The 20444-nt window shown below is 40.4% G+C and overlaps 1 protein-coding gene across 1 annotated transcript; it reads left to right on the forward strand.

Annotated features, from left to right (window-relative positions):
- The first annotated feature begins 669 nt into the window (after positions 1–669).
- Positions 670–4482, forward strand: LOC145994442 (uncharacterized). Its single transcript, XM_083130577.1, has 4 exons — positions 670–730; positions 2244–2372; positions 2708–2853; positions 4278–4482. The coding sequence occupies exons 2-4, from the start codon at positions 2349–2351 to the stop codon at positions 4438–4440; spliced, it is 333 nt and encodes a 110-aa protein (XP_082986703.1). The 5' UTR covers positions 670–730; positions 2244–2348; the 3' UTR covers positions 4441–4482.
- The last annotated feature ends 15962 nt before the right edge of the window (positions 4483–20444 follow it).

The following is a 20444-nucleotide window of genomic DNA, read 5'->3' on the forward strand; positions in this document are numbered from 1 at the left end:
CGTAAAGATGGCTGGAGCGTGTTACTTATCACATCACCTCCACAAATTGCCCTTATTCTAAATATGTAAGGCTCGCAGAAGCATGTAGTGTACAGCCGTGTACATGGAAACACAATTCAGCTTCTAAAAACTGACGTTCAGAAATTTGTTTACGTCGATTTTCTGCCGGTTTTGGCAATTCGCGACAATGAGGATGAGTGATGATTGGATGAAATTGATTGATTAATTCTAATTGAAATTAGAATTAATTTCAATTATAGTTTAATAATAAACTATCTCCGTGGCATTCTTAAACTCGAAGGTTTATTGCTGCAGCAACGTCTTGAGCAAGATCAACCCACTCCTAACTAGCCTTAACCAATTTTATTCAGGTCCATCTTAATATCGTCATTCCATCTTCGTATTGACCTTTCTATCCTCTCCCTCAACCTGCCCACTGACGTCTTCTTCATTTAATTATACTATTAATATCGAGGGTGAATACAGATTTAGGCATTTCAGTTCTATGTAACCTTCTCCACTCACCTGTTGTTTCATAATAATAGTAATAGTATTCTCAGAGGGGAAGAAACTTCCCTCGGCTGGATATGGATGTAGGAGTGTGGAGCTTTCAATTCGAGTTCTTCCTTCCAAATCTGTGTTCTGTAGATAACATCCAAATAGCGTCACTATCGAGCTCCAGCTGGATCCTCTAGGGCTCCCCAATGTGACGGCGCCCTTCCAAGTAGGGGTAAGAGCGTTTACTTCACTCTGCTATATACACTATATATGTGTTTTGTGGGAACAAGAATGCCTTACACTATATAGCCAAAAGTCACCGGACACCTAAGTGAATGTTGAGGTAGTCATGGCCTGGGGCTGTTTTCCTGGTTGGACCAGGGCCATTGGTTTTGGTCAATGGCAACACGAGGACAGTTTAGACAACAGCATGCTGCACACACTATGGCAACAATTTTGGAATGGGCCCCTTTTTCTCTATCAGCACGATAATGCCCCTGCCCATAAAGCAGGGTCCATTCCATCGCGGCTTGAGGACAATCACGTTGATGTGCTTAGCCGGCCCGCTCAAAGCCTCGACTGGAACCCCATGGAACATCATTGTGGTGAACTGGAGCGTCGGTTGCGTGCCAGACGCACTCGACCGAAAACCACCCATGAACTATTCACGAGGCTACAGGACGAATGGGAAAAAATTTCCACCAGCAATATACCAGAACTTAGTGGAAAGTCTGCTCCGATGAGTAAATGCTGTAATAATAGCGAAGGAAGATCCGACATCTTATTAGTGTGCCCGGTGACTTTTGGCTATGTTATGTATTTGTACTCTGTCCCAGTGGTTGTCCCGCGTTGGTTTCCGACATGTCCAAATCGTACAGGATTATCAGCGTTTATCTTCTATCACCATGGATAATTATCTCACTTATATATTATTATATCTATTTATACTTTTACATTATGAAACAGATTATTCTGCGTTTCCTTGCTTATGGAAACTCAAAACTGAAAACAAGTAATTACTTACTTCGGAAATATGTTTTTGATCTACATTTGCAGTAGAAAAATATTTACTTAATTTTCTATGTTCGCATTATAGGGAATACTACTCGAATCTATTGAAGTTCGGTAATCAGTTACATTATTCTGTATAGGTGCCTATTACCACATGTTATGGATCTATTTATTGTTTTAACCGATTGTGGGCCTGTAACGGGACATCGACAGAATTGTTGATAATTTTACATTTCCTATTCTGTAAATATTCAGAATATATATAAGGACTGGTTTAATGTGGAATTTTAATCGACACCGATAAAGTACCGTTTTAAAATTTACAGATTCTGACGTTAAAAGGCAAATGCATCATGATGAACCTGAATAGTTTATTCATCTCTAAAATTACCTTATATAACCAGGTAACCTAAACTGGGTTTCCCTTAGAAAAATACATTTTTATATTGAGGCAAAACCATGGTACACGAATTATACCTATAGGACTATGCTTATTACAAATACAATAATAATAATAATGATAAATAAATAAAATGGAATTCCGAACTTATGTATAGAAATGTCGGATCTGTACTATACTATTATTGGCAATTTGACGGATATATATATATATATATATATATATATATATATATATATATATATATATAAAGTAGGTGATTCAACCATGTTTTGGGGAGGTTTTATTCCGTATATATGTATTGAGTACAAAATGGAAACTATCTATTCCTAAGGATCTGTCTGGTACGTTGACCATCCTGAATGGCGTAGCCAGTGGAGGAGCCGTCACGGAAAGGCAGTCCGAGGCGACCTCCGAAGGCGACGTCGTGTCTGCTGAGATGGAATGGCAAGAGGGCATTCACGTGAGTACAATGGCATTTTTCTCTTTCTGAAAATAATTGTATATTTTGCACGCTCCTTCCTTATCAAACAATGATTACGTCAACGTACGTGTCACTCTGGCTGTTATTATATTTCATGTATAAAACGATTCAGTTCTTACTGTTTTTATAAGGAGTAATATTCTGCTAAGTTTGGCTTTAATTCTTATTACGTGCCGTATCTAACCAGAGTTGCGAAGCCTCTCGCTCTTCTCATTTAATCATTCATCTCGTGACGTGTCCACGTTTCAATCTTGTCTTGATTCCTGAGAGTTCCTTTCTCGTTTACTCTTTGCAATGGCCATTCATATTCACAGATGGATTACGACGTGGTGATTGCGTTCGACGGGCAGGAACCCCAGAACGGGGCCGCCCCAACCACCATCTCCAACTTGGCAGGGACCGTGTCCATCGCTCTTCAACCGGAGCCCCAGCTGGACGCCTTCGTCTTCGGCACCGACGAGTGAGTATACGTCATCTTCTACTATTACCAGACCTCCCCGATGGCGCAGTGGTAGCGTCCTCGCCTTGTAATCAAGGGGTCCCGGGTTCGATACCCGGTGGAGGCACATAGTGGTTCGGATCCCACTTTAAACTGTAGGTCTAGTCCCGATTAGCCTTTCTGTGCATAAAGTGGACTTAAAACAATAATTCAATCAATCAATCAATCTACTATTACCAGTAGCACATATGTATGTACAGTTGATTCTCTAAACGATTTCTTGTCTGTATCCTTCTGCTCCACAAGAAGAGGATTTACTACATACACCTCGCCATTGGTTGCAGGGTCTTGAGCCGGCCTCCGTGGCGGAGTGGTTAGCACAGCACGGTTTGAATCCCGGCGTGGGCATCAATTTCATCGTTTATTTGCCTTTTTGTACACATTTTTGAGAAGAAGATTTATCACTGAATAATACAATCAATTTACAGTAGGGCTGCGCCGATACCACCTTTAACCGATACCGATAATCTTACCGATTCCCACCGATACCGATACTTGATAATTGCAATAATTAAATGTTGTTCAAATATTAATCAATGTTGTGTGTAAATGTTCTTCTCCAATTATATTAATCTATTTACCAAGAAATTTGCTTTAGAATATAAAAGAATGACATGAGAATATTAAAATAGACGTTATGTCAAGAAAATGTGGGGCGTTACCCCCACACCCCCTACACGCCATTATGGCGTAGTGCTAAGCACAGGGGAGCACTTTACCTTTTTTGTTATGTGATATAAAAAAATACAGTTTTTCGTGAAAAATTTGTGAAAAATAAAAAGGAAGTGTGAATTTTGCATAATTTCCAGGACAATTAGACCGCGATATTTTTGCGGAGTCCGTGGAAAACCAATATCCCGGAAAAGTATCGGTTGGTATCGGTGGAAGAATTCCAACCGACACCACTGGTATCGGCCGATACCGATACATCGGCATCGGCTCAGCCCTAATTTACAGTATATCAGATATGTCTACTTTAAAATAATAACTTACCTAATGTAACTAGCAAAGAATATATTTTAATCTTCTTCGTCAAAACCAAGACATTCATCCCTAGAGCTAAATAAAGAGTCAGTTGAAACCTCTTCTAAATCAGAATCCGAGTCCTCATACAACAAATTGTCCTCTGTACCATCCAGTGCATTGCTAATACCACACTTCATAAATGATTTAACCACTGTCTTAGTTTTAACAGCATTACAGCTTTGATCCATCCACAAACTTCTTCTTTATGTTGTAACCTGAGTATCGGCGTATAAGACCCACCCTCTTTTTCAGACCTATTTTTGAAGGGGAAAAGTGCGTCTCATACGCCGACAAATACGGTAATTGTAATATTGTAATGGCATCCTTGCGACCAAGCTGAAGTCCACGTTTCATTCCAGGGAGGTCTCGACCGACCTGCAAGGGATCACCGACGAGGCGGTGGCCGCAGCGGCCAAGGCAGCCATCGAGGCGATCGCCAGAGAAGACATCAAAGCGTTCGGCGCCGGCGTCTATCAGGACATCCTGAAGGAGGCCATCCAGCGGATGGACCCTCCCGTCTAGAATTCCTCTTAGTACTCACGGAAGATGTACTTAAGAGTTCAAGCAACATTAAAGCATGACTTTTTCATCTGCGTTTTATTGAAACCTATGTTTCTTGCAAACGGTACGATGATAATAAGGAGAGTCTTGGCTGAATGACCTTCCTATTTAACACCGTCCATAGAACATTAGACGGAATCCGTGTTAACTGGTTTATTGGACTCTACATGCATGACCCCTGGAAACACATATCTGTTTTGGTGTACTACATGGCCTCTGTATCCTGCCTAGGGATCTCACACACCCACAACACACAACTCTTAACTCAAGTCTATCTGTCGTTAATCAAAACTGCCTTTTTGCCTTCCCGATGGCGCAGTGGTAGCGTCGTCGCCTTGTAATCAAGGGGTCCCGGGTGGAGGCACATAGCGGTTAGGATCCCACTTTAAACTGTACGTCCAGTCCCGATCAACCTTATTGTGCATAAAGTGGACTTAGAACACCAACTCAATCCTCTCCCCGACCTCACTTTACCAATATCCTATCGGCGGAAGTCGGGGACAGGCACCTTTATTAAATACTGAGTTGTTCCTAAGCAGGAAAGAAATTACGCTTACAGGCATTAATACAACAGAACGAATCTTCTTAAATAGTTCGCAGAAAACTATTTTGTTTACATTGAATATCATTCCTGTATTTCCCGCTTACTCGTCCTTCCGAGATTTTTGTCATTTTATTTTTCCTTTATCGCCGCTTGAGCTATTGCAGAACAAACACTCTCTCGAACCCACTTCCCTGCAGAGAGGGAGAAAGAGGGAGGGGGGGAGATGCCACGCAGGAGACCTAGGTTCGATTCCCGGTGACATTCCTCCTACTTTCCTCTACGTAGCGAGTTACAGAATATGTTCCACCCCAGCCTCCACCCATTCAGATAAAGTTTATCGGAGAGTGATGATGATCGCATCACCTACATACAGTATGGCAGAGATTGAGAATGCGTGCAGACTTATCCCTCTCTGCCATCCAAGCGGATAGTTAATATAATAATATAGCCGTAGTTACCCTTCCCACTGTACATAATGAAAGTATTCTTGAGGCTTATAGTGTTGATGGAGCCCATTCAATTTGGGTTCTGTGCAGTACGATTATTGTATTTTCTGCCACTTTTAGCTAATCGTGAAAATAAAGAGGATGAGTGATGATTAGAGCCCGGATTTGTATGTAATTACATATTCTATTCCTTTAGAGATACATATCTTGAACAGGAAATGGTGAACGAATTACATAACTGACTTGATTTTGCACAAGCTTTATGTTACATATTTTCACATATTTGCCAGGATATTACATATTTTACATATTTTCTAATTTACTTTACATAAAACAATATAATAGGGTAATTTTTCCTTTCTTAATCCTATTTCTTGTTTTTTGATCTCTGAAACACGATTAAGAAAATTTGTAGCTCATGTGATGTCATATTTTCAAATCAATGAGATGCTCGGTGCTTACGGTCTCCTAAAATTGACTGCCAAGTCGAAAGACAGGCTGAGGACAAAAAAAAAATAACCGGGAACTGCAGTTTATCCCCTCCCTTTCTCTTTACATATTTTCGTTTCGCTTTTAGGTTCAAGCAAAGCACCTGGAAATTTGGCATCGGTGGACAAGAAAGCTACTTTCCGAGTTACACAATATGTTCCCTTGTACAAAAAGTACAAAAGCAGCTATGTATTTTCATTCGATTGATCTTTCTGTAGACGCTTTTTTTTACAATTTCTTTCGAAAGTTACAAAGAGCTCTCTTATATATTTACATATTCTACAATAATTTGCGTTGTGAAAAGTAATTAATAGTTGACAAAATAGGTTTCTTAAATACGAGAGTTCGAATCCTGGCCTGGGCATGGATGTTCGTGAGTGTTCATTCATCAATTTCATCATATCATCACTCATCCCCATCTTCGCAAATTAGCCAAAAGTGGCACAAAAGGCAAAGTAAAATAAAGCAATTCAAACCAAAAATCAAAATTAAATACGAGAGCAATTTTTCTTGTAGTGGCAACATGTATGAGAAAGAGACATGAAAGAAGATCTATCTATACCTGGAATCATTTACAATCCTTCAATGTAATCTCCTGCTGCTGCGTGAAGACTTTCCAAACATCTGGCAGTCGTTGGATGCCATTGATAGCTCTCGTTGGTGCCTGCCAGTGTGCACAGAGACCGCTCTAGGGCCGAAATGATGCTCGGGACGTCTGGAAAGCGTTCCCCCCCTCAGCGGTTCCTTCATCTTGGGAAACAAATCAAAGTCGCAGGGACTCATGTCAGGAGAATAAGGTGGGTGCTCCAACACCTCACACATACATACAAAAATAAGACCGATCATTCTCCAGCAATCTGCAAAGTGCATCAAGTTGGTGTGGATCTGTTGCCTTGCGAGGATGCCCGCCACCATGTTCTTTCGCGGCTGATTCACGACCTTTTCAAATGCCTTGGCCCATCTCGTAACGGTACGATACAGTAAAGCGTGGTCCCCGCATGCTTCGCATAAGCCCTTGTGAATTTGCCTTCCAGGTGCAACCTGAAATTTGATGAATATTCGCTGTTTTTCACGCGTGAACATTGTTCATGATGGTACGAGTATACACACGCTTCACTTTAACATATTCTAACTACCACACAACAGTACTTTTCAGCACCAAACACCTACGCACGATCCGTAGCACAAGACTACAGTGCAAAAGGCTTAACCTGGCACGGCTCCCGACAAAACTTTCTCTGTCTTCTGCAGCACGTTGTTGCCACTGATTTCGGCGCATGCGAGCAAACGTAGCGACAGGCCGGGCTGCGAGCGGTCATTTGGGTGTGCAAGCACAGATGTCTACAGCACCTGAACGTTCACGTCCTTGACAACGTAGCAACAAAGGACACGCGAAGGAAGCGGCGACCCCTGGCAGGCATAGGACAAAGCACGCGCTGTCTCCAAGGCTTCTGCCAGTGGTTGAAAACACTCACGTGACGCCAGGGAAGGTCTGCTAGCAGAAGGAAATCTATGGTTTGGCGCGAACTGTGCCAGGTTAAACCGTTTGCACTGTAAACAAGACCCGATCGTCTTTTGTCCCAGCGATAACTGACAAGTATATACCAACAGTGTAGCTACTACAAGAAAAATGGCCCTTGTACGTACACGTTGCTGTGCTTTTTTGAGTTTACAAATTTGATACAAATTTTATTTTGAACAACTTATGTCCTTAAAGTTATGTTGAATATGTTTAAATAAAATAAATATTTAGCTGAATTCTTGAAATTTCTTGGATACTAAATTATTATTATTAATATTAATTTACATATTTAGCTACATATGCTTTTGATAATACATATTTTATCAATTATTGTTACAAATTTATGTACATATTTGATATTACATAAATATCCGGGGTCTAGTGATGATATGATGAAGGAACACTTACAAAGAACATCCATGCCCAGTTCTGATTCGACCTAACCTATAGCTAATGAATTGTTCTACAGCAATATCTGTTTATCACTAGTGCATTGATACCTGGTTGAGGAGTGCCTTTCTTTAAGCACTTGCTCCTTTATATGCAATTAGTCAAATTAAGGCTAATGGAATATAACACGACCTAGATAACAAATATAGCAGATAAGGGACAACGTTATCGAAGATTGAAGCCTAGATTTTATATCATTATGCAGTTTTAGATTAAAATTATGTCTTATTGTTACTGATAAGATAATTTGAATATGTTCTATCACTGTCTTTCCCTCTACAAGAGCCTCCTTGATGGCGTAGTGGTAACGTCAAGGGGCCCGGGTTCGATACCCGGTGAAGGCACATAGTGGTTCAGATCCCACTTTAAACTGTAGGTTCAGTCACGATTAGCCTGTCTGTGCATAAAGTGGACTTTAAACACCAATTCAATTTTCCTCTACAAAATGACACATTCAAAAGATTATCTTAGAATTTTCTGGAATTAAAATGTATAATGTAAAATGAGGAGAATGTAAAGGAATATATAAAAGGTTGAACATATTAGACCATATCTAATAACAGAAGCATTAACAACTGCAACAACAACAACAGAAACTACAAGAATAAATAACAAGAGTAATTGAAGAACAAGAATAACAACCACCACAAAAAGAACAATAACTGGAACACCAAGCAGAACAGCAAGAACGACAAGTCGAACTTTACGAAAGACAAGTAGAACTTTGTCTTCTGTGAATAACAACGGGATTCCACATCACATGGGAACAAACAAAAGAACCTTCGGCCAAAATCCTTCGCGCACCTTCCCTCCACGCGGGAGTACGATGCACAGGAGTCGTGGGTCTCCACAGGTTCCTTTGCGTGTGGTTCCACTATAACCCATCGGTGACTCAACCGAATGAAGGGACTGCCTTCTTATGGCTTTCCGACCTTCCATTCCAGTCTTACGGGTTTGCTCCCTCGCAGCGGCACAGCTTTCTGTTGATCCAACTCGGCCTGTGACCGTCTGGTTCTATAAAACCCTTTCGGGCTGATTGACTTTTATCGACTTCTCAATCTAGTTCGCTGCACTTTTTGACTCTGCACTCGCGGGTCTAGTTGGTTACACGGTGCAACAGCGAGTCGTCTACTTCGTTGAGTTGGTGTCTTCTAGTGCCCCCAGGTACCAATTTGTACGAGGCTGGGTAGGTCTCAGAGCTGCGCAGAAACAGGGAAACGACTGGAAAATTTCCTGGTCCAGATCACCTGTCCCAGGATTCGAACCCCGGTCTTCTGCGTGGTAGCCAGATGCTCTGAGCTACCTCTATCCTTAGTACGACAACTAGAAGAAAACAACAAGGAGAAATAACTGCTCGCAGAACAATGACGACCAGTGTAAGAACAACACCAAGAATAAATAGAATACAATTAACACAAAAGACAAGAATAATGTGAACAACAGTGGCAGTAAGGACAAGAATAATGACAACAATCACGACATTAAGAACAACAAGAGCAAGAAGAACAACAACAAGGAAAATAACTGCTCGCAGAACAATGACGACTAACACAAGAACAACACCAAGAATAAATAGGATAACATTGACAGGAAAAACAAGAATGATGTAAACAACGGTGTCAGCAAGGACAAGAATTATGAGAACAACAATGACGACATTAAGAACAACTAGAGCAAGAAGAACAACAACAAGGTAAATAACTACTAGCAGAACAATGACGACTAGCACAAGAACAACATTGACAGGAAAAACAAAAATGATGTGAAAAACAGTGGCAGCAAGAACAAGAATAAGAACAACAACGACGACATTAAGAACAAAGAGAGCAAGAAGAAGAAGAACAGGAAAAACAACGGCAACAATACGATGGCCAAGTAAAGCACTCCACACCCATCAGTCATCCAGCGGCGCATCGCAAGGGAAATCCGGCGTTATTGCAGCTTTGTGTCATTTGCGAGGCCTTAAAACGCCATCAGCAGGGCCGGAGAATGCAATCTTCCGGGTCGCAGCCTGTTAGCTTGTTTTGCGCCTAGATTTGATATTTTCCTTGTTTCCTCTCGCCCACTGCAACCCTGAATTATTCAGGACAAACGTACCAGAATTCCAGAACGGTGGGAAACGGGAACCGGGAACCAGATGCGCCCGTATTTGGAGATTACGTCCCGCTTCCGTATTCTCTCGTCTTTCTTCATCCTGGACGCAGAACGAAATATGGGAGAGGGAAAAGAGTGTTCTGCAGTGTACATGTGTTTCCGGGAAGGGAGCCTAAATATGGATGCTGCCAGGGAAATTCTTCAAACAATAGCTGACCTCAGAGAACCTTAGGAATAAAATTGGAATGCTAGAAAAAATGGGTTTGGAATTGTGCGTAAACATTAAACGGTGAAGCTTGAAATACACATAGTCTCTTTACAGTCCTCGGTAGGTGCTGGAATAGAGAAGATTATTATTCTCATTTTTAATTAGTAATTTCTTATTTCGTATAGCTTATACTCGTAAACATCAACAAAAGTGTGTGCAGCAATTTTAAAGTGCACAAAATTCTATTTTCTAATCCAATGTATTTCGAATTTCAATTTTTTGGTATTTTCGTCTGTTATTCACTTTTTCATTCTGCGAAGTCAAGCCAGTTTCAAAGTATACATCTTTCAATATGTCGGTTCCTGTTACTGTCTCGTCAATTAACTACTGATCGTATTTGCGATTAAAGTAGGGGCTCGAAATATTGTAAAATAGCCAAGAATACAAAGACTAGAATCTTTCTAACATTCTTTCTTCTATCTTGCTATTGAGAGCTATCTTGTTTCTCCCAAACTAGGAAAATTTACGCAAAGTATCTTCCACCTAGCTTGTTGTCACCATACAAATCAAACTACGCTTTCAATGACCTGTAATAACTTCGCAGTAAACTAGCGCCACCTAAAGCATGCTTCCCAATCGTGCCCTTCCCTTTCAAAATGCGAAGCCTGTCGTACACGGTCGTGAGCCTGCAACTGTACTCGCTCGCATCGCCGGTTCGTTCTCCCTCTTGGCGTTTGGTTGCTGGAAGACACGGGACGTGCAGCACTCTTATCTTGGTTTCGGCTTCTGGTTCGAGCGTGTTGGACGAATGGGTCTTGGAAGTAGCAGACAAAGTCGTCCTATGGGTCCGATCTTCTTCGCCTTACGGGATGTTTATGGGTATGTGAAAAACAACTGTTTTGATAAGTTTTACTATGGCTTTTGTCCAATCTTTCGGCGGGCGCTCTACATGCTGGTAAGGGGAGCGGGGAAGCGACCAATCCACCGCGATAAGAAACGTAGCAGCCTCAAGTACGGACAACGAAGTTAGTAATAAGGTGTGTTTTGTACAGCGCATATTGATACACTTGTACTTTTCATTGTATCTTCTGTAAATATGCTGTATAAAGAAACAAACTGCGGGAGTACTAAGTGAGGTGCGCGATGCACCTCCTGCCGCGTCGTCGTATCTTTCGACGCCACCGCTGTTATCTGGTTCGTCTTCGGCGTATTCCCCAATTCCCTTGTCAGCATGTAGGTCGACCGTCGTAAGACTAGACAAGAGTTAGAGACCTGTCTAGTTCGCTGCACCTTTTGACTCTTTCTGCACTCTCGCGTCTTATGCGAGGGAGAATCAAATGAAAATCGCAATGATTTTTTCTCCACTATTTTGATGCAGGGATAATGTTTGATTGTACATTATTTTTCTATATAGTCCCCTCCCAGTTCAATGCACTTACGCCATCGGATACGTAGTGCTTTGATAACGTGTGAGAAAAATTATTTCGGTTGACTGTGAAGCCACTCGTGTACCGCCGATTGGAAGTCTTCATCAGACGTGAACCTCTGCCCTCCAAGGTGCTCCTTTAATGGACAAAAGATGTGGAAATCAAATGGTGCCAAATCAGGTGAGTATGGCGGATGTGGTAGGCTCTTGAAGCGTAGGTCATCGATGGTTTTCATGGTTGCACGAGCAGAATGAGGACGGGCGTTATCATGTTGAAGCAAAACACCTGCACTCAGCAATCCCCTTCGATTTGTGCGTATCGCTGGCCTAAAATGGTTCTTGAGAAGGTCGGTGTAGGTGGCATTAGTCACTGTCGTACGTGGGGGCATGCAGTGTTCCAGAATAGAACCTATCTTATCCCAGAATAAAGTCAACATGACTTTCCCTGCAGAGGGCTGGCTGCGAAACTTCTTTGGTTTCGGCGAAGACGAATGTCGCCATTCTTTGCTTGCACGTTTTGTCTCCTGTTGAAAATGGTGCACCCAACTTTCATCCCCGGCGACAATGTGAGCTAGAAAATCCTCACCCTCCTCTTCATAACGCCTCAGCAGCTCTTGACATGCGTCAACCCAACGGACTTTCAGTTCCTGCGTCAGCTGTCGAGGAACCCCCTGGCGGACACTTTTCTGTAGCTGGTTACAAATTGCAACACTGAGGTCTACTTCGTTGATTTGGTGTCACGTAGTGTATTCGGTGTCCGCACCGTGTGCACTACGTTCTGGAGCGGTGTACAGTGCGATATCACTCATCGCACCCAACTCAAACATCTTCTTAGTCAAGCGCCGTATTTCGTTTTCTGATATAATCGCAGAATGCTTTCGTTATTAGGTTATTAGGTTTAACTCTCACGGTATAAATACACTACATTTAGCCTAGCTACGAAAGTATTCAGCCTGACGCCAGAAGACGAAATGCGGCGCTTGACCAAGAAGGCTTTTGATTTTGGTGCGATAAGCGAGACCCTGTATCGTGTGGCGGTCGTGTTGTCTCGTGATGCGTACTAACCAATCAAATGAACGTTGAAAGCAGCAGACAGACATCTTCTGAATTTGAACACAGCTGTTCTTGAGTGCAGCACCTGCTTGTTTCAACACTTTTTCCTTGCATCAGCCCGACACTGGGATGCATCTATACAACGCCAGAGTGTCAAACAGTGCAGTGAACTGGACGGGACCAATGTCTTGCCAATTGAACAGCATTACTTTTAGCTTGCCGATTATGTGATTCTCCTTTCATGGTTAACAAGATGCCTTTAGTGATAGGAGACCCACGGTGGTTCAGTTGGCATGGTGTCTGAGTGCCAAGCGGGCTCGATTTGCTGATCTAAGGTCGAAATTTTCCGGGGCTCGTCCCTGCATAAAGCGGCTCTGGGACTAACCCAGCCTCAAAGAAACGGATACCTGGGGGGAAGGAAAGGCGGCCGGATCGTGGTGCTGATCACATCAGCTCCGAAATGACCGAGATCGATAATATGTCACGTTCCGCGCCTTCGCCACATCCCTTAAATATGGCTTTTCGCCACTTCGCAAAATGCACGGGGAACTTTAGTGACAGAACTTTGGTCAGCATTTACAAGGCTTGTTGCTAGTGAATATATAGCAACAAGAACAAGAGCAAAAAAGGCTGACAATCTGAATTTTGCAAATTGTTTGTTACTGCTGATTCGAATCTTGATACTTACGCTTACCAATACTCTTTTGTGGAATTATACTATTATGAACAACGGCACGAACTAATATAAAAAAGGAATTTACTTTTATTTTCTTAAATTAAACTGACAAGGGAATGTTTCGCCTATAATCAAGTCTTCGTAAACCTACGTAGTCCAGTAAAGTGTCACAAAAAAGCTTAATAACACCTACGTTTAAACCCCTTGCTACTTTGATTGCTCCTCTTGAGGCAAAAGAAAGTTACCACAGTTTTGGTCATAATGGTCGTGAATGACGCATTAACGCAATTGAAATGGCTCTTGCACTCATTGCCTTGAATTTGTGATTAATTTTCGAACTGTGCACGACTGCTACATGAGAATTTTCGTATACAACAACATCCCAAGAATACAAGTGAATTTTATCAGATTTACTCAATATTACCAGCCACTTTTATCAATTTGGGAACTAATGATGCATGTATTTTTTGTGCAATATTACTTGTATGTAAACATTGTTAACAATGAATAGAACTTGCTTAATTTATCTCTAAGGAATCTGTGTATTGTCGTGTGCGTAATGGAATTACGCAAACATGTTTCGCTGCGAAACTTTAAATTTAAATTTATGCAATTTAAATTTCATCGGAACGCGATTCACTAATCCTACAACAAGCTTTTACAGAACTACTTGTGTGGTGTCGCCAGTGGAAACTTGAATTGAATCCTCAGAAATGCTCCTGCCTCACCATTTCCTTAAAAAGGAGCAAACTGATCTCTCCTTATAGCCCTACTGTCGAAATCTCATCAAAAATGTTTCCTCTCAAAAAGATCTTGGTGTTATCATCGATGAAAAGCTAAACCTCAATACATATACTACTAAACGAGCCATGCGTCTCCTAGGTTCCCTGAAACCCAAAACCAATTGGCCATTAGCATATTTTTCAAATCCTTTATCTCTCCCATTCTTGAATACTGCTCCCCCATCTGGACTATGGTTTCTAAAACTAATCTTTCCAGGATTGATTCTGTCCTCAGCTTTTTCCTCGCAATTGCTCGCCATAGAATTCCTCCTCTCAGACACCTCCATAAAACAGATATTATGTCCATTTTGAAGATCCAGTCACCACACACTCGTCACGAACTAGCAGACATGAGATTTTTGCATAAAATCATTAATGGCAAAATTAAAACCGAATTCCTCGTCAATCAATTTCATCTACGAGTACCTGCACGGCCAAACCGCAACGTAAAGCTCTTTCACATTCCCGCCACAAGGCTCTCTCTCCTACAGCGGTCTCTTTACTATAGGCTCCCCCACTTATATAATAACCTGCCTGTAAATACCGATATTTTCTTGTCAGAACACTGTTTCCGACAATCGCTAAGAATGTACGTGTAACAATTTCTTTTTTTCGTCTGCCATCTTGTATTGTCTTGTTTTGTTGTTGTTATTTTTATTTTTATTAATGTTTTTACTTTCTTCTTGTTGCTTCAGTTTCAGTATAAAATGGTCTTTCAGTACTTTATCTGAAACTTTAATTAATTAAATAAATAAATACCGCCTTATTTGGAAGAATATTAGACCATCTGGTGTAGGTCTTAATTGTGGATGAACTTGCCTTTAGCTTAACTTGTACGTTCTTACCGAAATTGAGGAAAATGATGCAAATTTTTTTTGCTAGGGAAAATTGCTGCGAAAACATTGTGGTTAGCATTTGTGACGTCCTACTCAATTCTATTCTTTCTGATCAATATACAGGGTGTCTATAAAAGAACTCCGTTGTTTTGAAGCTAAATATTTTATTAAAAACTCAAACTCAGGAAAAAGTAAATACATGTTTTTGAAGGTAATGTTAGCAAGGTTTGTTTACAATTTAGTGAATTTCAATGTGTGCCCCGTTTGTAGCACGGCACACATCCAAACGATAATCGACTTCTTGCCACGTCCTGGCCAACATGTCTGGGGTGATGGTTGCCACAGAAGCGATAATTCTTTGCCTTAAATGGTTGACATCTTGAATATCCTCCGCATAAACCATATTCTTCACATGTCCTCATAGGAAAAAGTCTAAGGGAGTAAGTGAAGGGTCTAATAACACGGCCATGCATAAGACCGCACCAAACATTCAACTTGGGTGAGTCACGTTGATGCTCAATGAACTCATGAGGCGGTTGTGAGCCCCAAATGTGACAATTGTGTCTGTTAACAGTACCACTGACACGAAAGTGGCCTCATCGGTAAAACTAACATCGTTTAGAAAATTATTGTTTTCTTCAATCTTGTTCAGCATAGACAGTGGCGTACGCAAGGGGGAAGGGTTACCGGGTTTAAACCCCCCCTTGAGCTTTTGAAATATTATGTAGAATGCTGTAAAAAAAAAATTGAAAATGGATAATTTTTCACAGTCGAAGATCTGCGACAGTAATAATAATACTAATAATTTGAATTATTATTCCCATACAGCATAGAGAAAATCACAACATTCCAAACACACGCGCCTTTAATAGTAAATGCCTTGAAAATAAACACGAATTCTTGAAAATTAAATATGAGGGCAACTATGATTTAAAATAAAAAAAGTTGTTTTGTATATCAGCTGCAACAATGTTTAACGAACATGTATTTTTTTTTCTGTGAACAATGAGCATTAACTAAATAATGTTCTTGGTTCGTTGTAAGCTCCTGATGAAGACAATTGCTAGGCCAACAAGAATACACAATCACCAGTCCGCCTTCCCATTGTTTACGTGGTACGTTTGAATTTCTGAATTCGAACTACCATACAATAAGCTTAACTATTGTGAAATGTTTTGTTGGTAAGAACAGCGAGACAATCCAGATGTGAATTATCGTGCCCGTGCATAGTAGATTTTGAGAGCGGTTTGGCGCGTCTGTCAAATCTTTACAGTGTAGTTTGGGATCCGTCGATATGTCTAAACAATCTAAGCTGCTACAAAGTTCAATTTTGCAGTTCTTTGGAGAATTGTGAAAATTCCTTGCTCGCATACCCTTGTGAACTCTGAAGTGATGCTGAGTCTACATCCACATCATTAAATAATGTTGAAGAAGTGCTTTGTGAATCACCTAGAAGTGATAACCCCATTTATATGAGGCTGGGTGTGGGGACAAGGCTGGAAAAATTCCAACCAGTTCCGGGAATCGAACCAGGATTTCCCGCGAGGTTGTCACCGCGGCTCCTTGGATGAGTTTCAAATTTTGAATATTTCAATTAATTTAATATTTTTGCTTGTTTTTATGGATTTTCATCACACTTAAAATGTCTTACCTATCATATACAAATAGCCGTTGACTAGACAATTATTTCGTAACAAAGAAACAAAAAATGCTCCTAGAATTTGTTAATCGAATGACTAGAAAGAAATTTTGTTTCATTGCTTTCAAAAATATATTTATGTAGATCTCTACTACTTAATAATAGTAGTGATATTAGTAGTAACAGCAGCTGCATTAGTAGTATTATTTGCAGTAATTTAACTAATTAATTGTAAGTATTATTAATTAATTATGAGTAGTATTAATTAAAGTATAATAAAACAATGGTAATGTGAATCTGGAGAAAGTTTTAGAAATAACCCCCTTGATGAAATCCTGCATACGCTACTGAGCATAGAAACAGCAAACTGATCTCTTAGTCTTGTTTATAGGCTTAATTTAATGCAATGTTGTACCTTGTAAGCTGCTAGACGAAGCCTCTTGTGCACCACTTTATGAACAGTCGATCTTGGTATCCCCAACTGAAGACTGCGTTGTGTCAAGGATTTTTGGGGGCTTTGTACGCATGAAGTGCGAATTTTTTCCACGTCCTCTTCAGAAACACGCGGCCTACCTGGCAACTTTTGTTTCAGAACACTTCCAGTTTCTTTAAACGCCTTAAGTCATTGAGAAATGGTTTTTTGGATTGAGTTGGTGTTTTAAATCCACTTTAGGCACAGTAAGGCTAATCGGGACTGGACCTACAGTTTAAAGTGGGATCCGAACCACTTTTTGCCTCTACCGGGTATTGAACCCGGTACCCCTTGATTACAAGGCGAAGACGCTACCACTCCGCAATCGGGGAGGCCCTGCAATTAGTCAGTATATGATGATAGTTATTGAGCATTGCGTTGCTCTTAAATGTACGTACATTTATAAAATGATTGAATTGTCGATTTGGACTTAGTCTTATCGGAGTATTCTGTTGAGCAGTTCCCTGTATATCCTGAATTTTCTTTTACGATATTCAGATCATCAAATTGTGCTTATGAATTTTAACCTGTATGGTATAAAGTAAATATGGGGTAAAACCGGGATTCTATCCACCTGCTCAAACGGCTGCGGCGCCCACCCAGCGTCTTATAAAGCGGGTACCTGGAGGAAACTCTGGGGTAATTTACATCTATCACAAAATACTCCAACTTACTACTCTTTTCTTACTGTTGGGAGGGGGGTTTATTCCAAAACTCAAATGATGTACACATATACCTTCATCAATACTTTAACAATTTTTATTCACTTCCGTGTTTATAACACATCTCAATATTTATGCATTTTTTTGTGTGTGTGTAACAATTTATAACGACCTAGTTGAAACAACGTGTGCTTAGACAAAGCGTGGTGGCGTATGCTTAATTTAAAGTGCCACATCATTAAAAAAAAATAACAACAAGAAGTCTTCGATCTCAATTTATGCTATCTAGCGTTCATTTAGGACCATATGAAACTTCAACATTTGTATAAATACATGCATATATTAATATGTTTCAGAACGCGTCAACACGCCATTTACTCTATCTTTTATGTAAGAATAGTAATAATAACCTTTGATAAAACGTGAATGTAAGTTTTTTTTGGCCAGCAAAATTTACTACAATAATAATAATAAATACTAATATGAGACGCATTTTTTTATGTGACAATTACAGCCAACAATGATGTAACAATGTGAATGTGACAAATGCATACAATGGCCAGACATGTTGTTGTTGAAATTCAATAACTAAAATTGCCCTAGAATGTTCTTGAAAAACATAGTGATACAAAATACAATGAGGTTTGAGAGAATGGGGTTCTAATATGAGATACTACATTCACTTGCAGGTAAGTCATCACTGAAGTAAGCACTGGTTACTTCAATTCATACGATACATAACGCACATGACAAACACATGAAGCACATTAGTCTTGGCACCTGGCCACTTCACCTGCATGGACATGAAGTGTCCAAAGTATCTTTTATCCATTTCTATGCAATATGACTCCAATGCATCTTCAATTTCTGGTGGAAGAACTGGTTTTCTGCTTAAGGTGAGTAACACTAGTTGTTCAGGTGGTCTCGGGTCCTTTACATATCATAAAAATACTTTTGCCTAAATCAGAACATTCACTTAATCTTGATGTGCTGAGACATTATAAACCTAAGCTACCTTAATATGAGACATATCTCGTATTGGGAACCACTCACTGTCTCATATTTGGAGCATTGGTACACGAAAAAACAACCACCATGTTTTCATTTAAATTTGCCATCACGAATCTTCAAAAACTAACAGCACACTGCTTGGTTCATTACCTTTAACTGTACATCAATGATTTTATGTCTCCCAATTAACTTACCTGCGAAACCCGCAATGTTTTTCACCTCTGCAAAATATTCTGCCTTGACAAAATGCTTCCAACACGTCCCACATCTACACTGTTAAACGACCACAGCACATTTTCTCAGAGGCTAACAGAGTTGCCAAGTGCTATGTATCTGATGTGTCATTGATTGCCTGTGGCGTCACATATGCGAGATCGGCCGCTATCTCATATTAGGGACCATCCTCATATTAGGCGTCTTTACTCTACGTCCCCTGGTCTATTTTACGAAAAACCTGTGATTCGTTTTGAAATTTTTGTTAAGTTTGTTCATTCTTACAATACCATTCTACTCATGCTTCTGATATCTGTTACGTTAATTTCTTAATCTTGTCAAGGCAAAAATAGTTGCTCGCGCAAAGGAAGGAATTCATGGGTGTGATGAAACGCAAACCTATTCTTGTATCACAACTTCGCGATTTTCCACGTTGAGATCAGTACAGATGCGTCAAATTATCATTCTATATTTATCACCTTTTTAGAGCACTCACGTTAACATGAATTTGAGTGTTTCTCAATTTGTTTTCTTTTATTCGTTCTCAGACACAGTGTAATTACGTGAACAAAATCATTGTTTACGCACGTAAAAGTACGGAGGATAATTACACGTGAAAGTTTGCTATATTCTTCCTAATCAGGATTGATTAGTAATTCAAAGTACTTTGTTTGAAAACACTACCGTTCGTTTGTAACCGGCACTAACCATAAGTTCAATACGGTACCTTGTAATGCGAAGTTAGCAGAATGCTGGCGACAGTAGTACGCCGTTACTTCCTCGTCCAAATACGAAAATACCGCCTTCGTGCTCAATCGTGGTAGAATCGTCACGCAATCTGTTCCTTGGCAATCTGGCTTTGTAAAAAGGTAAAGGTAAAGTGTTCCTCTGTGCATAGCACCACGCCATGAAGGCGTATAGGGGGTGTGGGGGTAACGCCCCACACTTTCAAACTCACTGGTGTTTGTATCTTTGGTTGATGAAATGATTAACTTGCCCTTTTAATCCTTGCTCAATTGTACAGTCAAACACACAAGTCAAAACTTCGTGTTTTCTTTCCACTTACAAGGCACGAGCAGGTTATGCATGTTCAAAAATAAATGGATGGTATTGCGAGTGACTAAAAAGGCAACTCCTTCGCAATCACCACGTGCTTGCAAGCCACAGAGTATTACGGGTACAACCCGCGTTACCGCTCGCTAATCCTAAGGGATGTACTGTTGCGTGTTGAAGAGTTGAGTCGAGACTGTCTGTCTTTTTCCGCTGGCATTTCAAGGAAACGTATTGCACCACGTCACATGCCGGGTGGGGTGATTAAGCCACGGAAAAGGTAGCGAAGTATGAACTGTCGTCTATCGCGAATCCACGTAACTAATCAGTAGGAGTTGAGATTCTAGCATTTTATGTTATAATTTAGAATAATAAACACAAAGTTAATAGAA

This window comes from Lepisma saccharinum, chromosome 10, assembly GCF_977018435.1.
Source record: "Lepisma saccharinum chromosome 10, izLepSacc3.1, whole genome shotgun sequence".
In the NCBI taxonomy this organism is placed as follows: Eukaryota; Metazoa; Arthropoda; class Insecta; order Zygentoma; family Lepismatidae; genus Lepisma; species Lepisma saccharinum.

Coding starts and splice junctions, on each gene's coding strand:
- LOC145994442 (XM_083130577.1), top strand. CDS start 2,349: ATGGAATGGCAAGAGGGCATTCAC. Junction 2,373..2,707: donor AATGGCAAGAGGGCATTCAC/GTGAGTACAATG, acceptor TCATATTCACAG/ATGGATTACGACGTGGTGAT. Junction 2,854..4,277: donor TTCGTCTTCGGCACCGACGA/GTGAGTATACGT, acceptor GTTTCATTCCAG/GGAGGTCTCGACCGACCTGC.